Source organism: Emydura macquarii, unplaced genomic scaffold (genome assembly GCF_026122565.2).
Source record: "Emydura macquarii macquarii isolate MOO-44397 ecotype Brisbane River unplaced genomic scaffold, CSIRO-AGI_Emac_v2 contig_3113, whole genome shotgun sequence".
Classification (NCBI taxonomy): domain Eukaryota; kingdom Metazoa; phylum Chordata; order Testudines; family Chelidae; genus Emydura; species Emydura macquarii.
The window spans coordinates 5392177-5412546 of NW_027133250.1; the positions used below are offsets into that span (position 1 = coordinate 5392177).

Genomic DNA, 20370 nt, shown 5'->3' on the forward strand with positions numbered 1-20370 from the left:
ATGGCTGAGCTGGAGAAGAAAACTTGCCGCATGTCGCCCCAAGAGCTGGAGTGCACCTGCGCTGTCTTGCTAGAAGGAACCCTTCTTCTAGTCATGATGGCAGGATGAAGTAAAGGAAAGTGACCGCTGGCCCCAACCCCTCATCAATAGGTGGGATCCACCCAAGCAGAAGCTGTAACGTTTTGGCCGCACCAATGATGTTCCATGGTAGGAGTAACGCGGCGGTCAAGGGCGTGCAGTGCTCTGACCTGCTGCAACTTCTCATGACAAAGCGTCCTCCCCTTCCCATCCCAGCTCACCTCATCTCTGCCCTTCCCCACCAGCTCGCTGCAGCTCACTGCTGTCTGGGACAGCTGCAGTTCCCATCCATGTGCCAGCTATGCCTCCAGATCTCCCACCCCCGCCCCCATCCTCACCTGCCCAGCCGCTCTAAGAATTAGACCCAATTTATTCTTTAATTTCTGGATAGATTCTGCTCCCCATTCAGAGCAGAGAAACCTGTCCTGATAACTGAGGACTTGCTAGAAATGTCACTTGCATGGATCTAGATTTACAAGGGTGCAACTGCCGGCTGCATCAGGGCTGCTGATTTCAATGGAGTTACTCTGCATTTACAATGGCATCAGCAAGAGCAGAATTTGGCCCACTGGCTTCAAAAGGAATGACTTGGATTTACACCAGTTTTAACTGAGTGCAGGATCCGGCCATGGCGCTACTCTGGATTTACCTGGCTCTAAACTGAGGGTTGTATTTGACCCTCTAGACTGAAACATTTTGGACTTACTTCTGAGGCCCACACTGCTTCCAGCTATGGCCACTCACCCCAGACCTATTCCACATGCCGGCAACACTGATTATCAGCCCACTTAGAGGGGCCCTTCCTGCTTACTCACCGACTGTGGGTGTCCAGTCAGTGGGGCAGCAGTCATTGGCAAGGCGACGGGTTCTAGGAGCCCGTGAAACAACCCACGTGGAGGCCAAGATTTCCAAAGATGATTGTGGTTGCCTCAATGTTTGGGCACCCAGCCTGAGACACCGCAAAAGGACCTGATTTCCAGGAAGTGCGGAGAACTTGCCCTCTGAAAATCAGGTGCCTTTAATGTAGATCATTGTGGGCACCCAGAAAGACTGAGATACCCAAAATCACATAGTCACCTCTGGAAAGCTTGGCAGGATAGCTTAGGCTGAGTGTCAGCACCTGGACGGGAGCAGCCGTTTAACACAACCTGGATTCCCCCATTCCCACATCTGCCAATGAACTGTATGCTGGCAAGGGTTGGAACACACACATCAAATCTGACTCTCTCTCTCTGGAACCTGGCATTCATTAGCAAACATCACACTCATGATTAAAACGGAGACGGAAAACTACCCAACTCACTTTAGTGTCTTTACTCCAACACGGCAAGTGTCTTCAAAGAGGGCAAAGCCTGCAGAGGACTGTCTGGGCTCCTCTGAAAAGCTGCTTAGACTTAAAATACAATTAAAAACCCCAAATTCTGTTGTTTCCATAACTCTTTTGTAGCCATTGCTGAGAAACATGCTTGAATTCCTCTTTTTTCCCTTCCCACTTTGCCTCTGCTTTAGCCTTGGGCTGTTCCGTGCGCTGGATGGGTCCAAAGGTGACCACGGACGCTCACTATTGTCTGTGTGTGTGTATTTCACAGTCCTTGCTGTCACGGAAGCATCACGAGTTCTGGCAACCAACCTGTGTGCGCTCTGCCACGTGCTCAGGGTGGAAGGAGGGACTGGGTGATGGAGAGCAGTAGGATGACGATCTAGAATGGCTGACATTTCCCCACATCCTGTCTTTTGTTTTTCATTATTGTATTTTTTTTATTCTGTCCATTATTTTTCCGCTCTGACCAGTAGTACTAGCTCAAAGTCCGAGTGCAAAATGCATGTTTGGCACGAACTCCAAACAAACATTTCCCATCGATCTCCCGGCAAGGTGCTATCTTGTCTCCAGTGATTCCAGGTATTCCAGTGCTATGTCGTAGCAGAAATGATACTGTTCCTTTAAGAAGAAGAAGAAGAAAAAAAGCAATGGGTTAAGAGCTGAAGTAAAGAGTTGCAACTTACGTCCTGTGTGAAAATTCCCCCCAGCTATCATTGCTATCATATGCATTGATTTTTCTATATTTAGAAGATACACAGGATCTTATTTTCTCATTAGAGGAAGGGCTAAAAATAACAACTTCCCCTTAATGGAAGGATTATTATGTATTTATTTAGATAGGCCTAAAGTTTACTCGGATAGCTCTGCCCTGGACAGCTTGCAATCTCAGAGCACGATCGTGCATGCATGTATCATCGGGAGTAGGCCTACAGTGATAGTCAGAGCAGCTCTAGTGTCTTTAATGGAATGGGCCCTTTTTCCACTAGCAAAGCACGTGCCCATCTATTTATCTGATTCCCCTGCCCATTAGGGACCCAACACTCAATCAGAGGGCGTCAGAGCATGACATCTCAAGCAGATGATTGCTGTGACTTCAGGAGGGGGATGAGCACCAGGACCCTCTCAGAGCAACCAGGATCCTGTTTGCATGCGATTCCCTTAGCAAAGGCAATGGGACGGAGGAATCCTACCCACAGAATATCTATGCTAGAGAGCTATGTGCTTCTCAGGCACAATCCTCCAGCGAGCTCTGCAGGGGGCCTCAGTGGGCCTTTGAAAAGAGGGGGGGCAGCACTACCCTGACCCCAGGTGTGGGTGGGCACTGGGGGAAGGAAATCAAGGAGAGGCAGCCGCAGCGGAGATTAAAACCACATAATGCTGTTGGATTAAGAAAAGGGATTGTTTCCGTTTATAATAATGTAAAAATAACCCCCCACAGGCAGCCAATACGTGGGGAGCGGGAAGGCACACGGGACCCCTTGACTTCAGAAAGGTCCCGCCCATTTACCCATCTGGCCCACAGTGGCTCCATTAGATTGAATTTTCTGGACTAGACATTTCGGGTTCATCTGAGGCTGGGAGAAGATTGTGTTCTGATCCGAAATGCTGCTTTCTTTTAATACCTTTGCAATTTAGCCCAATGGGTTTGAGGACGTCACGCCCGTCACTGCGCCTTTTTAGGACTTGCTCTTCCACCCCCTGCCCCGCCCCACCCCCACTTTAATTCCCAATGCAAATCACATCCCTCCCAAAGCCATTTCGTTTTCCAAGGGAGGGGAGGATTTCCTAATCCAGGCAATGCAAACACTCTGGGCAATTTACTTTGAAAAAACGCAACGAGCCACTTGGATTCCTCTCACAAAGCGATAAACTCCCGGGCTTGACGTCTGTGTCTCTCTCCGCCCAACCAGATGTAGGGCGTGGGGCTTTCACCCCATGCAGACCTGCTCCTAGCAGCTGCACCTCCCTTGTGGACACGCTTGTTGCGGGTGAAACTCTCCCCGGTGCAGAGGGGCCTGCAACACGTGAAGCTGTGCATCTCGTGCGGTGCATAGACGCCTTGACGGCCCCACGCACAGGGCGTGGGTGGCACCAGAAGCTCCCACTTGGCCTCTGCCCCTGAAGCCCGGCCCTTGTTCCACCTCTTCCTGCCCCTGCTCCGCCTCTTGCCCCCACCCCGCTCCCCAGGGAAGCAAGCAGTGAGGGGGTGCTGGGAGAAGAGGCGGGGTGGGGGCGGGAAGAAGTGGAGCAAGAAGGCGGAGAGGAGTGAGCAGCGCTGGCGGGGGGGCCTCATGGGAGACGGTCGAGAGGGGGCAGGGTCTGGGGCGGAGCATGGGTGGAGCTTCAAGGGGGGCGGAGGCAGAGTGGGGGCGGGGCCTCAGGTGGAGCCTGCCACCCCAGATTCAAGAGGCACACGCCACCTATGGCACAGGGCTGAATTTCATTCAGTGCTGGGTCTTCCCGGGCTCGTGGAGAGTGGCTGCTGCATGGCAAACCCGCAGGCCCCCGAGAGCAAAGAGGCGGAGATTTCAACAGGAGGGTGGCCCGTGTCGCATCCCCAGAATGTCGGACAATCTGGCACATCGGGGAATGGTGTGGGCCTGCCCCCAGCTGTGCGACCTGCCTGCTAGCATGAGTGTGCGAGCTCACGCCGGTGGGGGTGCAGCGGTGCACTTTTCAAAACGGCGTCCTCTGTCACGCTGGAGAATGCACGTCCGGGTTTAGAATAGGAGCGAAGAAGGGTCAAACCATTTAAAAACAGGCCTGGTCAGCTTAAACCAGAACAAGGGCCTGCGAATCAACAGGGTGAAAGAAAACCTCCGTGCACGCACAGCTGTCGTGCAGGACAAGACTTACACTGGCTGCTCTTTACTCTGTAGTGAACTGGGTACAGTGACGGTGAGAAACTGATGGGACTGGCTACAGACAAGCAAATTACGGCCGAGAGCGAGCTCAGGGGATGTCTGCTCTGCAACCAGAGGTGCGGCCACAGCCCATGTAGACACACCCGAGTTAGCTTTGATTTAGCCAGCTCCACTAACAGCAGCAGCGAGGCTGCAGCAGGATAGACGGCAGCGGATGGCAGCATGGACTGTAGAAGCCCAACGGTGACACTGGGGCTGTACCCGAGTGGCTAGCTTCACTGCTGCTGTGATTGGAGCTAGCTAGATCAAAGCCAGCTCAGGTCTGTCTACATGGCCTGCAGCCACACCTCTGGTGGCACCGTAGATACACCCTCTGTTGCTGCACACAGCTCTGTGTGCGCACTGAACTCCTACCCTGCAGCACCCCCTGCTACTCCGGTCCTGGGTTCCCACCCAGCTCTGACAATGCATCTCCTTCTCCCTCAGCAGCAGCCCCCGCTCTGCCAGCCCCACACAAACACACGCTCACAGAGGCTTGCCAAGTGTTCCCCTCCTAACCTGCCGCCGCCGGCCACTCATGCCAAAACCACCCTTTGTCACTGGGACAAATGTCCTCCTCAGAGTGGCTTTAAACCCGCCAAGCTTATTACCCTCGCTGAATTCGGAGCTGCGGATTCCAGCAGGGAAAGGCCGAGTCCGTGAGCTACCTGCACCGCTTCCAAGGTCAATACATCCTGCATGGCTTTCTCTGAGCGCTCTCCCAGGGACATATGGAAACCTAGGACCATCCGACCCCGTGGCCACATGCCGCTCGTCTTACCCCACCCCACCTCCATGCATCCCAAGCAGACGCCGTGGCAGTCTCAGGAACGCCCTGCTGAGCGTGCAGAGGAATGGACAGCGGAAGGCAGGTTCCACCAAGGCCTTTTCCTGCCGCCGCTCCACCGGCCAGCAGCAACAAAGGATCCGCACGGGGCACAGCAGCGAGCTAGAAAGAGAGCCACGGTGAGGCAGGGGGTAGAACAGCCACGGCAGTTACCTCAGGATTTGGAAACCAGGGGGTGCCCTGAGAAAGTTGGTTCAAATCTGGGAGGGGGCGTGAATCATTGTGAGCCTGTTTTGCTAGGAAACAGGCTCAGGCCTTTCGCTGGTTGTTGTGTGAGCCGTAGCCTGACGCCAACACTAGAGTTTAAGGCCAGAAGAGACCATTAGATCATCTAGTCTGACCACAGACCATTACAAGTTACCCCTGCGGTGAGCCCAATCACTGGTGTTTGGCTAAAGCATCTCCCAGCAAGGGTCCGGTCTTGCCTGGAAGACATCAAATGATGGAGAATTCACCCTTTCCCTTTGGAGTTTGTTCCAGTGGCTGAAAAAACTGTGGTTTTATGGTTAAAAAACTGTACCATATTTCTCATTGGAGTTTGTCTGGCTTCAAATTCCAGCCTTTGGTTGTTGTTCTGCCTTTCTCGGCTAGATTAAAGAGCCCTGTAATACCGGTATTTTCTCACTCTAATCCAGCCCCCTCTCAATCTTCTCTTTGATATACTAAACAGACTCAGCTCTTTAAGTCTCTCACTGTCAGGCATTTTCCCAGCCTTCGAATAATTTTTATGGCTCTCTTTTGCACCACCAGCCCCCTTCAAATTTTCAACATCCTTTTAAAAATGTGGACACCAGAACTGTACAGAGCATTCCAGTATCGGTCTCACCAATGCCATGTACAGATGTAAAATCACACCCCTGCTCCTACACATCCAAGGATCGCCGCAGCCCTTTTCACCACAGCATTGCCCTGAGAATTCATGGCAAGTTACTTGTCCATTGTGACTCCTCAATCCTTTGCAGAGTCACTGCTTTTCAGATACAGTTGCCCATTCTGTAGGTGTGGCCGGCATTCCTTGTTCCCAGATGTCTAACTTTACTTTTGGCTGTATTAAAACATATTTTGTTTGAACAGGTCTGCTTTACCAAGCAATTCAGATCGCTCTGTACGACTGCCTGTCCTCAACATTATATACCTCTGCCTATCTTTGCAGCATACGCAAATTTTATCAGCAGTGATTTTACTTCCAACACCACTAGAAACACCCCCATCTGATGATCATTCCCCACTGACAGCTACTTTTTGAGATTTGTCAGTTAGCCAGTTCTTGATCCGTTTAACATATGCTTTACTGACATTTCATAGTGCTAATTTTTCAATCAGAAAAATCAGAGGTACTAAGTCAAACACCAGACAAGAGTCTACGTATATCACATGTACGCAATTACCTTCATCAACAGAACTCGTAAATGCCTCAAAGAACGAAATCAAGTTTGTCTGACAAGACCTATTTTCCATAAAACCATATTATCTGGTATTAACTATATTCCTATTCTTTAATTCTTTATTAGTAGAATCTCATATCATCTTTTCGATTATTTTGCCCGGGTTTGATGTCAGACTAACTGGCTTACAGCTACCTGGGTCATTCCACTTGCCCTTTTTGAATATTGGCACATTAGCACTCTTCCAGGCTTCTGAAGCTTCCCTGGTATTCCCAGATTTATTAAAAATTATCATCAGTAGGCCAGAGATCTCAGCCAATTCTTTTAGGACTCTTGGGTGCAAGTTATCCAGTCCTGCTTCTTTAAAAATGTTTATCCCTAGCAGATGTCATTCAACATCCTCCTTGGTTACCAATGAACTGGAAATCCTCCTCCTCACTCAGACATCATTTTCATGTGTCATAAAGACATCATCCCGCTTCTTTCCAGATACAGAACAGACATATTTATTTAACACATCTGCCTTTTCTGCATCATGATTAACAATTTTACCATCTCCCTCTAGTAACGGGCCTATACCAGTTAGGATTTCTTTTGTTCCTATTATATTTAAATGCATAAGTCATTTGGTTGTCTTTAGTACATGGTGTGTGCCCAATGGGTTCTGGTGCTCAGAGCTAGAAGAACCAAGGCAGCAACAAGCAAACATAACCCACTAGAGGCCCTGTTGCCCCTAGCAGGATGTGAGTGACTCTTCCCCCTGAAGTCGAGAGGAGTCCCTCGTATCCTGCCCAGGAGATGGGTGGGGAGAGACCTGGGCTCCAGTGTCCTGTGTGGGTCTGCCACAGCAAGTCCTTCGTGGGCGCGGCTCTCACTGGAGCGCTGCAGGCGGGATCATGTGGGACCATGCCCTTGTTAAGCACCATCATCCTGCTCGCCATGGCGTGGGAGCAGGGCGGAGGGGTGAAGTCACCACTGGCTCCACGATGGGGATAAGGATGCCACACTGGGTGGGCAATAGGTGTGCTCTGGTATGCCATCTCTGACGCGGAGCAGTAGCAGGTCAGCCCCGGGGCCCCCCAACCCGTTCTCTGGTCTCCATTCACATGGATCTGCACTCTCAGACGTTCCCTGCATTGGGGCTTTGAATTAACCCAAAGGCAAACTCTGCTGAAACCAAGAGCTGTGGCCTGCTTTGGCGGCTTCTGGCTGCACCTACTCTCCAACTGACAATGCGCACCAGGAGGTTCCAGCAAAACAGCCCAGCCTTCTGAACCCCAGCCAGGAGCCCGGCTTGCAGGGAGCCTGAGACCAGAAAATGCTTCACAGGCTGCCCCCCTTTGCTCCTCAGCCAGGAGCCCTACTACTCCTAATCCCCCTGAACAGCTGGAATCATATCTGGGCAATTAACTACATCCCTCCCTTGTTATTCAGGGGCTGAGCCCAGCAATGACGCTACGAGGTCTTTGCCTCATACTCTGGGACACACCCATGTCATGTGCAGCAAGTGGATAGGGGCAGGGCAAGGGCGGTGCCCAGCTGAGACTAGCACATCCTGAAGGATCCCACCTCCTTGCTGGCTTGGTGTTTGTCTCTCCTGACTCTCCAGTTCAGGTTGGACTAACTGGATCCCAGCGTACCTTTACGACATAGCAGGACTTTCTGACACACAGGGCGGCCCCAGCAGCAGGTCTAGGGGGAGGCAGGCGGAGGGGAGGGGATGTGCCGTTCAGCACTTACCAAGGTCTCTACCATATTTGGCTTGTAGTTGCGGAGGGTCTTCGCAGCACAGAAAACATCCACCATGTTGTGACACTTGATCATCTCCAGGATCATGGTGGAGGCACAGAAAGTGCCACTCCGACCACCCCCATTCCTAGTGAGAGAAATACATGGAGTCAACCAACGGAGAGACGGCACAGAACACCCACACAGCATCTGTCCCAAGAGTCCTTGGACAGCCTCACTGAACAGAGCAAACCAGCTGCAATGGCTGGCTCCCTTCCCTGGTGCCTTTCATCTGAGGATCTGTTAGTGTTTGACAGACAAGAGCCCTAGGATACAGGGAGAGAGGAAGTGAGACATGGAGAGGCAAATGCCACCGCTTTCAAACTTGGGTGCCTTGATATTCAGATCTCAGTGGGAGCTGGCAGCACGCAACACCTCTGAAAATCAGGCTAGTTCCATTCAGGTGACTAGTGATTGACACCCAAGCGTGCATCAGCATTAGCTGCAGCGGGTGATGGGGAGAGACCTTCCCCTATTCAGGTAATAAAGACGAGCTACTGTCAGAGTGAGGAGCAGTGAGTCGCCAGGACTGGATGGACATCCAAGGGCTCCGGAAGATGAGCTGGCTAAGCTACTAAGCAAAATGTGCCATTTCTCATTCGAATCAGCTGCTGGGCCAGAGGGCTGGTGGGGAACCAGGGTGGTACCTAGTTTAATAAAAGGTGCGAAGAGTGGTCCTGGCAATTACAGAGGTGGGAAACTTACTTCACGGCTGCTGATTCTGTTTCCAAATCACCACAGTGCCTGAGCCCCTCACAATCTTTAATGTCTTAATCCTCAAGACACCCCCTGTGAGGTAGGACAGAGCTTTTATCCTCAGCGTACAGATGGGGAACTGAGACACAGAGACTAAGTGACTTTCCCAAGTTTGGGGTAGAGCAGGGAGCATTGCAAGTCCCAGACTAGTACCATAACCACTGAAGTATCCTTCCTTATCACCCTTCTCTTCTCTCTGACATGGGGCTGTTAAGGAAGTTCAGTAGCTCTGGGGAGAGAGGCAAAGTCCTGTCATGGCTCAGAACCCGACGAAGAGATAGAACATGAGGGCTAGGAACTAACAGTCCATTTTCACTCTGGCAGATAGTTAGCATTGGGGGACCCCCTGGTCTGTGCTCGGAGCCCCTCACTGAAATGAGGGGACACCCTTTGCCATCTCTGGAGGATCGGGATGAATTTGAGGGTGGTTTCTGACAGGAAATGCTCCCACAGTGCATTCCCAGCCCCCCTCGGCCCCATGCGGTGCTGTTCTGGGCTTCACCTCTGCCAGGCCGGCACTTAATGAATCTCCGTCACAAGCAAAGCTGTGACCTGACACCACCCTACGCGGGCGTTTACATTCTCCTAACTCCAAACTGGCCAAATCAAACCGATTCACATGTGCTGGGAAGAGTATTCCCAGGCTGTGGGCAGATGCACCAAGCTTCAGCATGGAGGGCATTCTTCTCGCCCAGGGATAATGGGGCTCATCAGAGGAACTACAGCGCGGCAGGCTGGTCTTGCAGCTCAGCAGGCCTGGACTCTGAGAACTGGCTTCAGTTCCTGGCTCTGCCACAAACTTCCTGAGTCCCTTGGGCACGCTGCTTTCTCTCCATGGTCAGTCCCCCCTCTGTAAAATGGGGATGATGATCCTTGTCTCCCCCCCTTTTATCTGTGATGTCTACTTGGATTGTCAGCTCTTTGGGATAGTCGTCCCATAGTTCTGCTTAGCGTCAAATGCCACTGGAGACACCCTTCACCCACCTGTGAATGAATCAACCCTGCCAGACACACCAGCCTGCACACCCTCCTCCTCTCCTTTCTGCCTCTATTCCCTCCTGGCCTTCATCTCCTCAGAGCTCCGAGGAGGCGGGGGAACCGTATTTTACAGAGGATGCTCTCAAATTGTCCTCAGGCTAATGAAGACGGAGGAGGCTGTAGTAATTTTTTATTAAAGGCTCGCCTGCTGTCTCTGTTGATGGGAAAACTTGTTATGTCCCATCCGTGTGTGTGTTCTTGTATGTGTGCAAACGGATGGTGGAGGGGTGAGAGCACTCGCAGAGTACGATCTAGGTAGTCCGACCTGCTGAAGAGCACGTCACCGCAGTCACTCAGCTACTGCCTCTATCCCCTTCTCCTACAGGTCCTTTCAAAAACATGGCAGACTCCGGGGTCCTACAACGCGGCTGGGATGGCTGCTCAACCCCATAGCGACGTGAGCCGCTTCCATGTCGGATGCAGCGGGCCGGGTCCTCAGATGGTGTCAACGGCGGTGACTCCACTGACCTCGATGGCTTGACACCCATTCCCACCAGCTGAGGTCCTCGCCTAGCGAGCTCTGAACTTTGACAGGTGTTTTTTAAACGCCTCAGAACTCGCCATGGTGATCAGAGGAAATCCAAGATGGCCACCGCAAGGCCCCGGCGTGTGCATTGAACGGCATCAGCCGGGGCTTCGTTAGAATACAGACTTCACACCCGGCAGGGCTCTAAGGGCAGGGAGGCTGCTGGGGGACGCTCCCCTGTAGCCCTTCGAGTGGGTGGGCTGGCGGGGGCCGCTGGCCACTAGCCCTGGTGAGCAGGCTGCCATACTCACAAGCAGTGCACGATTGTCCTCCCGTCGCCGCTTTCCTCCTGCCACTTCTCCACTTGGGCCAGCAGGTGCAGGAACGACTTCTTGGAGTCTGGCGTGTCCCTGTACGCTGACCACCTCAGGTACTGGAAATGCCGGACCATCAGGTGCCCTTCCTGCAACTAGAAGATGCCCATCAGCATGTACCTACCGCCGCCCTCCTGGACACCCGGATGGAGGGCATCAGGGGGCAGGGGGCGACTTGGGAAGTGTTAATGTTTGTGGAAGGGAGGAAAACAACATTTGCACTGGATGGAGCTAGGCTCAGCATGGGCAGGGTATAGGCAAGCGTCCATCCACCCTCGCTCCCAGAATCCTTTGCTCGTCAGTCATCTCCCCAGCACCCCTGCTAGTGCCTCTCCACCCTGACCTGCACAGCTGCGGCCATTCCAGTCACCACCCCCAAACACACCTCCCAACCCCCCACAATGCACTGCAACCTAACCTGTACCACCCCTGCTAGCCCCGTCCTGGGCTCCTGCAATGCCCATGCACTCCAACCTTACCTGGAGCCCAGCTGCTAGCCCCATCCTGGGCTTCCCACATAATGCACCTTCGTCCTGCCCTGCAGCACCCCCCCGCTATTGCTTTCTGAGTCCCTGCACTCGGGGTATGCAACAGATCACCCCGTAAACACCAGGCTGAGAGCACCTTCGTTTATTCGTGCTGCGTTCACTGCAAATCTCTTGAAACTGAGCCATCCAGCGAGGAGGCAGAGAATGAGAAGAAGGCTCCTTAATACCCTAGTAATCTAGTTAGCTTTGCAACCTAATGCAGTCAGAAGGCTCCAGGAGGAGCAGGATTTTTATGCACAAAGCACAGTAAGCCTGGGCTTTAGCCAGACTGATGTGGGCTCAGTTCTGCCTCGGAAGATGAAAACGCTCTGGGATTCAAGGCTGGCTTACGGAATGAAGCACAGGGCCCAGAACTCCAGTTGAGATTGTCGTTTCCAACGACAAGTGTGTGGGGTGGGGGAGAGGGCGTGTGAAAGGGACGGGAGAGAGAAATCTACGGCAGGTTGTCGGATTCCCAGCAAACAGCTCCGTCTAGGTTCCTAGATCCCCAGGTGGGCAGGAGCCAGGCACCTTTGTTCCACTCTTAGTTCTAAAATCAACAGGGCCAGAGAATTCCCATTCCTGGCACGGTTCCCTATGGCAGTGCAGGCTGATTTCACGTTTATGTGGCACCAGGCATCCCAAAGGATGGTACAGCACTTGGCAAAATCAGACCAACAAGCTGTATGCAGGGCTCACTTTGCCCAGGGCTGATGTACACACAGAGCCAAATTCTGATCTCACTTACGCAGATGTGAAGCTGCAGCAACACCATTGACTTGTGGATTTACATCAAGGGACAGGAGAGGAGTATTTAGCCCATAGTTATCACCTAGGACCTGACTCTCATTCTCATATCACACAGACAGCAGCGTCACTATCACACACATGCCCCCTCAACAGCACATAAGCATACACACACACACACACAGGTCCCAGTATCACACACACTACATAGAACAGCATTACAATAATACATAGCCAATACCATACATAGCTGAGCTTCACAGTTACCCTTTCTAGCCCCCTCCACACACACTCCTTAGACACAATACCATCTGGAGCAGCACACACAACTACACCTTCCCAACGTGCAGCACCCACGCGTGCTCTCTCTCACTCCACACAGCAGCACCCAACAATCCCCCTCAGACACACAGCAGCCACCGGTGCACAGACTGATTTGATTTTCCAGCGGAATTATTTTTCCTTTAAAGCAGACCAGGCAGGACAGCAGAGTTCTGGGTTTCTAAACAGCTGCGTCTAGTGCATGATAAAACTTTCCAAGCCCAGATAATCTGGGGAAGAGGAGAGAATAAAGAAGGTCCTTTCTGCTCTGAATTGAGGATCCTAGCTGCTCATTTCACCTGGGCTGCTTGTAAATTCTGGAGAGGAGCTAACACTGACTTTGATGCCATTTAACTTCCCCCGATAGCCAGTTTCCATTGAGACAGCACTGCCGAGAATGACCTGCCTGCAGTTATTCTGGAAGTCACCTGCCAGACAGGAGCTGATGGGGAGCAGATATTTTAGTGGCATATGATACCCATTAAAATAGCCCCTGGGGCTACAGCAAAGGAACATGCGCGAGGGTCAGAGTCGGTCTCTATGCCAATCCAATTATGCAGGACAGCAAGTGGAGAAATCAAAATGGAACTGAATTACCAGTCCCGCCAGGCAGGCTTGGTTCTAACCTTAAGATTAGAAGCTCAGTGAGGTCTGGGCTTGCTTCAAACCATGGCTAAATGTTAGTGACGGGCAGACCTTTAAATGATTCAGTTCAGACAGGCTTAGAAAGCTTGGATGCTTTTCTGAAACTTATCCAGACTTCTTGGGTCTGAGATTTAGGACAGAAACCCGGCTAGGACAGGCCTTCTTACAGGATCTCAGCATTTCCACTTCCAGTTGGAATCCAGAAAGGCAAAGGTGGGAAAATGAAAAATAATGAGAGAAAAAAAAGGGTGGAGCAAACGTCTTCAGATGGCAAAAATAAAAAGGTTTAGGCTCCATTTGAGGTGTGGTTGAAGGTTCTGATCAGTTCCCAGAGGAACTGCCAGACCAGATCAGAGCTGACGGCCATAAAAGCACTATCCAGTCTCCAGCAGTGGCCAGTATTAGACACTTTGGAGGGAAGTGCAGGAAACCACATAATGCGTAATTATGGACTAACCTGCATACAGGGAAGTTCCTGGTAGTTCACCCATCACGAATTTTACTGCAGCCATAGGTAAACCTAGCTCTCTGTAGGCCTCTTACCTAGCACCTTTCATCAGCAGATCTCAAAGCACTTTACCCAGGAGGTCAGCAGTATTATCCCTATTCCACAGAAGGGGAACTGAGGCACAGGGCTGTGCCGTGACTTGCCTAAGGTCCCCCAGCAGGCCAGTGGAGAGCCAGGAGCAGAACTCAGACCTCACGAGTCCCACTCTATCCACTAAGCAACACTGCCTCCCTTAGGAGCAGCCGTGGGGTCTTATGCCTGCAACAGTTTGATCTCTCTGTCCATCTATCCGTCCATCCACTGACCTCTTCTGTCTGTCTACGGTGCATCGATCAGCATAGCGCTGGGCACGTGACGCCAGCTCCGCCGCGTCTAGTGTAGATTAGTTCTGAACCTTTGTTGAGGTCAAACCCCTTACTTGGAGGAAACCCCCCAACACTCTGCATAGCCAATCCAAGAAGCAAAGCACATGCAGTGAAAAACTCCCTCCGGACCACCCAGAAAGGGAGATCCAGTGCTGGCCAAGAGCCCCTTTGCTTATCGGAGTCCAGACAGTCAGCCAGGTTGTGATGGCAAAGATTTCTCCTGCTTTGCCCCAACACTTCTCCCGGGATCACTTCCCATCTGCCAACTGTTCTGTCCAGCAACTTCAAACAGGACCTGGGGGCGAGTGCTGCGGGAACCTTTAACTAGTTTAACGATTCCACTCGCCCCTCTTGGTGGCCTGCTCTCACAGCTAAATAAGCCCATTCTTCTGACTCTCCTCTCTGGAGTAAGATCTCGTCCATTCCATCCATTGCCCTTAATGTCACGTTGTTTTCCTTCCCATAAGGGTGACCAGAACTGGCCAAGGTGCATTGCGAAGTGACATAAAGAAGAACGTTAAAGGACCTGCAGTCCTTTCTCAGCCTAGCAGGAAAGCCGTTCTCCAGCTCCATCGTAGCAAGAAGAATAATTCGGGGGGCTCTCGGTCCCTATGAGCATGGCATAAACTGACCACCAGCTGGGGTCAGAAAGCCCTTCCCCCAATGCACAGAGATGGGTCTGAGTTCAGATGCAAACTCTTCACTTTGAAATTATTTTTCCCCCCTTTCAGGCCCTTTACACGAACAGAGTGAGGTCAAGTAGTCTCAGGGCTCCTCTACACAAAGAGAGCACGGCAAGCGGGGCCTGGCTCTACCCTGCACTCGCCGGCTGCGCTCTGACTCTCTGCGTGCATCCTGCTGATGCCCAGTAACCATTCATTAATGTGCTTTGATCTCGTCCTCTTTGAACCAGGACTCGATCGAAGCACGTTGACAAACGGTTGACGTGCGTCAGCAGGGCGCACAAGACAGTCAGAGCACGGCAGGGACTCTTCTTCGTTGGGGGAAGAGGGCTGGGGGGCTTGAATCATGGGGGAGTGCTTATGTGACAATCGGGGTAACCTGGGAGACATCTAGTGAGGTAGATGCCATGCCAGCAGCTAAGGGGTCATTCAGCCCAGTATTCAAATGAAATTAACCAGCTACATATGGCTGCTCTCCAGGGGGGTAGGTGTTCCTAAGGACAGCTTTTCTGGGGCTGGATGTGCACATGACATCTGGATTTGCCTTCTCCTCTTCTTTGCTGTGCTCTTGAAAACACAGCAATTATCCAACCCCCGCCCCCAAAGCATCAGCTAGTAAAGCTGGGTTGGCTTCAGCATCCAGCTGGTACAGTCTCTGCCGTCACTCAGGAGCCACGCGAACTCCCTCCACCGCTGCGGGATACGGCCTGGATTTCTGGGCTGAGCGACTGTCTTGGAACGGTGAGTATCTTTAGATCAGCTAACACCCCCCCACTCCCACACACACACACCAGCAGACACGCCCTCCTCCTCACCCGTGTGATGTTCTGGACCCGGAAGAGACGAACAACGATGTCCTCATCAGCTGATCTGGAGACATACTCCACTTCTATAGGTCCATACTGCTGGAGTCCTGGCTCTGGCCAGTACTGTGAACAGGGCTGAGGAGAGAGAAACAACTGTGTGACGTGCCGGTGTGCATGGCGCCAGTCGTAGGACACAGGCTACCATGCAGGGGTGTGGGACACAGGGCGCTGCGTAGGGACATGGGGCTCTGGCACGTGACACAGGGGCAGAGTGCAGGGTCACCAGGCAGGAAGGCATGACACAGGGCGCCAGATGGGGGATGCGGCACAAGGCTGTTTAACGCAGGCCACACGAGACAGGCCACCGCGTGCGCCCCGTGCAAACACTGCCCGTGTCATCCGCAGCACATTGCTGGATGGAGCTGGCCGTTCTGCACTGACCGTCACAGGTCAGAACCTGTCCTCAGTTACATCCACGGGGTCCCCTCTGGACTTCAAGAGAGCAGAAGCCTATGCGGAGCTGAAGCGCGGAGATTCCTGGGAGGGGTCACCCAGCACTGGCTGCTGCTGGAATGAGCGAGGTTAGCTCCGCTCCTGGTCCTACCCCAGAGGGCAGGAGGCGGGGGGTTATCCTGCAGTCCATTGGCTTCAGTCCATTGAAGTATGGGCAGCAGGGCCAGGCCCTGGGCGATGGTCTTGTGCCATTTTGGATTTTACCTCCTTGAATTCACCAGGAGCTTTGCCACGGGCTGTACCAGGGATGTGACTCCAGGCGTCTGGCTACATTGCAATCCCCAGGTGTGATGGCAACTCATGTAGACATGCCCGAGCTGGTTTTGAAGCTGCATCATCCCAGGCGTCAGTGTACGCCCTTGGGTGGCTAGCCTCTGCTGCCCCAGCTTCAATATGGTTCCACGAGTTCACTAGCTCGAAGTCAGCCAGCTATGTCTACACGTGCTGCAACCACACCTCTGACTGCAGTGTAGACATCGGCTAAGACCCCTCCCAGACCCTTGGCCACCCTCTTCACGTCTGCACCTCCTGCTACGGCAGGGGAAAGCAGGTTCCAGCTCAGAAACAACCAGTGGCCAGATGTTCCAGAGGGGACCTGCCGACGACCAGGCAGCCGGGCAGAGTTCTATCTCACGCCCAGGCGCGCACGTGAGGCATTGCTCAATTCATGGGTTGTAGATGTGATTGTTTTCACACCACGGCAGCCGGGCGGGCAGCATCAATACAAAATATATGATGTTTGTCACTGCACTTGAACAGAACATTTAGCATTTCAGGCCATCTGACGGCCTGGGCCTAACTGCCTGGCAAATGTCTTTGAGAAATAATTGGTTATTAATAAGGGCTATAAATCTCCGCGGTAGCTAAGCCTTCCAGACACAGAGCTATCATTTGGATATTAAAACTTCCTTCGGCAAGACATAGTTCAAGAGAGGGATTTACCCTCTAAGTCACCTCTCAAAGCTGCCTGCTGTAAAGGCTGATTTATTGGCTGTTGGTCTTAAACGGGTAAACATGTAAGAGCCGGCTAAATATTGCCACGTGGACTTCGCTGAAGAATAACTATCCAGAGAGAAGAGGGGAGGGGCGTAAGGAATGTGCTGGGGAAGGTACACACTGCAACCTTGTCATGCACACCCTGGAATATGGGCTGGCCCCTCCTCAGAGGGGAGGGGACAAGGTAGGGGAACACTGCTGGCAATCCAGGGTGTAGCTGAAATGGGGAGCAAAGCGGGGAGGAGGGGGGAAGTATGGGAGTCTGCAATGCAGCAGGCGGGAGGGGGAGCCCCAGTGATGGGGGAAGCATGGGAGGCTGCAGGGCTGAGCCAGCGACTTGTGCCCAAGGACACAGGGGAGCCATGGGTTGCTGCAGGTCATGTCCTTGCTGGGAATGGAGCAAAGGAAGGAGATGGGGAAGCAAAAATTCGGTCCCTGTTCTTGTCCCATTCCCTCCCTGATGCCGTGCCTGGAATCGCTCTGGCTCTGGAGCTCGATGGCATTGCAGATTGCAGAAACCAGGCCTTGGTGGGATGGTGGAGGAGGGATTAACTCTGTAACATGTCAGTGTCTTTAGACGGTCAGATCTGGGTGCTCACATTCCCCCGTAATGTGTGTGTGTGTGCAAGTGTAAAAGCAATTGCCTGTGCAAAATAAACCACTTGTGCACACAAGTCCCTGTCCACGGCCACACACAGATATATTTGCGGGTGCTAAGGTTTACAAATCTGCCCTATTTATGCTGACATCTGCAAGTGAGAAAAGAAGACTGAGGGGGGACCTGATAACTGTCTTCAAACATGTGAAGGGCTGTTCTAAAGAGGACAGTGATCAATTGTTCTCCATGTCTATGGGAGGTAGGACAAGAAGTAATGGGCTTAATCTACAGCAAGGGAGATTTAGGTTAGATATTAGGAAAAACTTTTAAACTATAAGGGTGGTGAAGTTCTGGAACAGGCTTCCCAGGGAGGGGGTGGAGTCCCCGTCACTGGAGGTTTTTAGAACAGGTTGGACAAACACCTGCCAGGGATGGTCTAGGTCCATGATACTCAGTCTTTAGCTCATGAGTTGCAAGTGGTTCTTTAATGTCTCTCCTGCGGCTCTTGCAGCACATGATATTAAAACACTGTGTAATTTAGTTATTAAGCCATCTAAGTTATTAACCAATCAGGATGCTTTTACTATGCTATTAAACCAATTAAGTTATCAACTTGCACTAAGTTATTAACTTATTTGCTGTGAGAATAACTAAATATTTCCCCTGTCATTCACGTGACTCCGGCTTTTTTGGCGGGGGTAATGTTGATCACTAATTTGGCTCCTGAACCACTGAGGTCTGAGTATCACTGATCTAGGTTTACTTGATCCAGCTGCTATGCAAGGGGCTGGACTTGACTTCTTGAGGTCCCTTCCAGCCTTATATTTCTATGATTCTAAGTACATTCTGCTACTGCTCCGAGATCTTGACTAGATAGATAAGACAGGATATCTCATCATGCCAGTATATAAATCCATGGTACGCCCAGGCCTAGAAAGCTGCAGCAAAGGACAACAAAAATGATAGGGGTATGGAGCAGCTTCCATATGAGGAGAGATTAAACATACTGGGACTGTACAGTTTAGAGCAGAGATGATTAAAGGGGGATATGATAGAGGTTTATAAAATCATGACTGGTGCGGAGAAACAGAATAAAGAAGTGTTATTTACTCCTTCACATAACATGAGAACCAGGGCTCACCCAGTGAAATTAATAGGAATTAAACAAATATAAGGAAGTACTTCTTCACACAATGCACAGTCAGCCTGTGGAACGCGTTGCCAGGGGTTGTTGTGAAGGCCAAAAGTGTAAGTGGATTCAAAAAAGACTTAGAGAAGTTCATAAAGGCTAGGTCCATTGATGGCTATTAGTCAAGATGGTCAGGGACCCAACTCCATGCTCCAGGTGTCCCTAAACCTCTGACTTCTGGGAGTAGATGATAGATCACTCGATAATTGCCCTCTTCTGTTCATTCCCTCTGAAGCACCTGGCATTGGCCACTGTAGGAAACCAGGATACTGGACTAGATGGACCATTGGTCTGACCCACTGTGGCCATTCTTATGTTCTTAAATAGATTCTTTTCCCCCTAAATGCTTTACAATCCCCTTGTGTGTGGTTGTGGTAGGAAAGTAACTGAGCAGGATTCTCCTTAGAGAAACAAATCCACTCCTTCAATCTGCAGTGGAGGGGATGGGCACAATTTGCACCCAAGGGCTCGATCCTGCAATGTGCCGAGTATCTGCCGCTCAGAGACAACAGAGGGGTGGCAGTGTGGGGCAGGGCACTGGATCAGTAGACCTGGGTTCTATTGCAGGTTCTGCCACTAACCTGCTGGCTGACCTTGGGAAAGTCACTTCCCCCCTTTCTGTGCCTCAGTTTTTCCATCTGTAAAATGGAGATATGATACTCACTCACCTTTGTAAAGCATTTCAAGGTCCGGGGATGAAAAGTGCTCTTTAAGAGTCAAGTATGATCATTAGTAGTGCCGAGATTAACCTCTCTGTCGCCCCGTCCCTTCTCCAGCATGGAGATTCAGAGCACACTGAAGAACGGGGCTAGCCACAACATATGAATTCACAACGTTCTGTGTTTATATTTCTTAGACATAAGAGCTCCTTAACTCGTCACCTTCTAGTGCAGGACTACTCCCTACTTCAGCGCTCTGTTCATCCAATATTCTTATGTCCTAAAAGTGATGGAATCCCCATCAATTAGGAAACTAGTTCGCAAATTCTTTGGGGAAGGGCCCAACTTTCTGTCCTGTATTTGTACAGCACCTAGTAGCTGGCCCATGACTGGAGCTCGTAGGTGCTACTGCAATAGAAACAATTAATAATATTCCACCACTACTCCCCTTCCTTCGGAAACTATCCCAGTTTAAGAGATTCCCCTGCCAGGATCAACTTTGGTGTTCTACTGCCGCTTAATTTCAGGCCACATTAATGTCACTCCTCAACGACCCTATAAGATGTAGGGCACCTCTTCAGAGAAAAAATAGGAACACTGTATATAATATATAGTATGTATCTATATATAATAGATAGAGATAGAGATGTTTAGATCTAGTGGTAAAGATAAATATCTCACCTATATATCTATAAAATATTTTACCTGCCTATTTAGCTCAGCACAAGCATCAGACTAAGGGAAGTATAACTTCATTTGGGGCCATTTATTCCACTCATCTACCTATTTCCTGTGAACATTACGACTGCAGTTTTGGGTCATTTACATTAAGTATCTGATTTCAACTCATAAAATAA

The 20370-nt window shown here is 51.2% G+C and overlaps 1 protein-coding gene across 3 annotated transcripts in view; it reads right to left on the reverse strand.

Annotated features, from left to right (window-relative positions):
* Positions 1-888: 888 nt before the first annotated feature.
* PTPRU (protein tyrosine phosphatase receptor type U) overlaps positions 889-20370 on the reverse strand; it is a 249745-nt gene continuing 230263 nt past the window's right edge. For 2 of the 3 annotated variants that reach the window (XM_067530832.1, XM_067530831.1), the window contains 5 exons: positions 19436-19492; positions 15568-15693; positions 10894-11051; positions 8275-8410; positions 889-2017 (listed from right to left, as the gene is read on the reverse strand). In XM_067530832.1, coding sequence (XP_067386933.1) covers positions 1955-2017; positions 8275-8410; positions 10894-11051; positions 15568-15693; positions 19436-19492 — 540 coding nt within the window. In that variant the 3' untranslated portion in view covers positions 889-1954. The remainder of the gene's footprint in view (positions 2018-8274; positions 8411-10893; positions 11052-15567; positions 15694-19435; positions 19493-20370) is intronic. The other variant, XM_067530833.1, reaches the window with a different exon arrangement.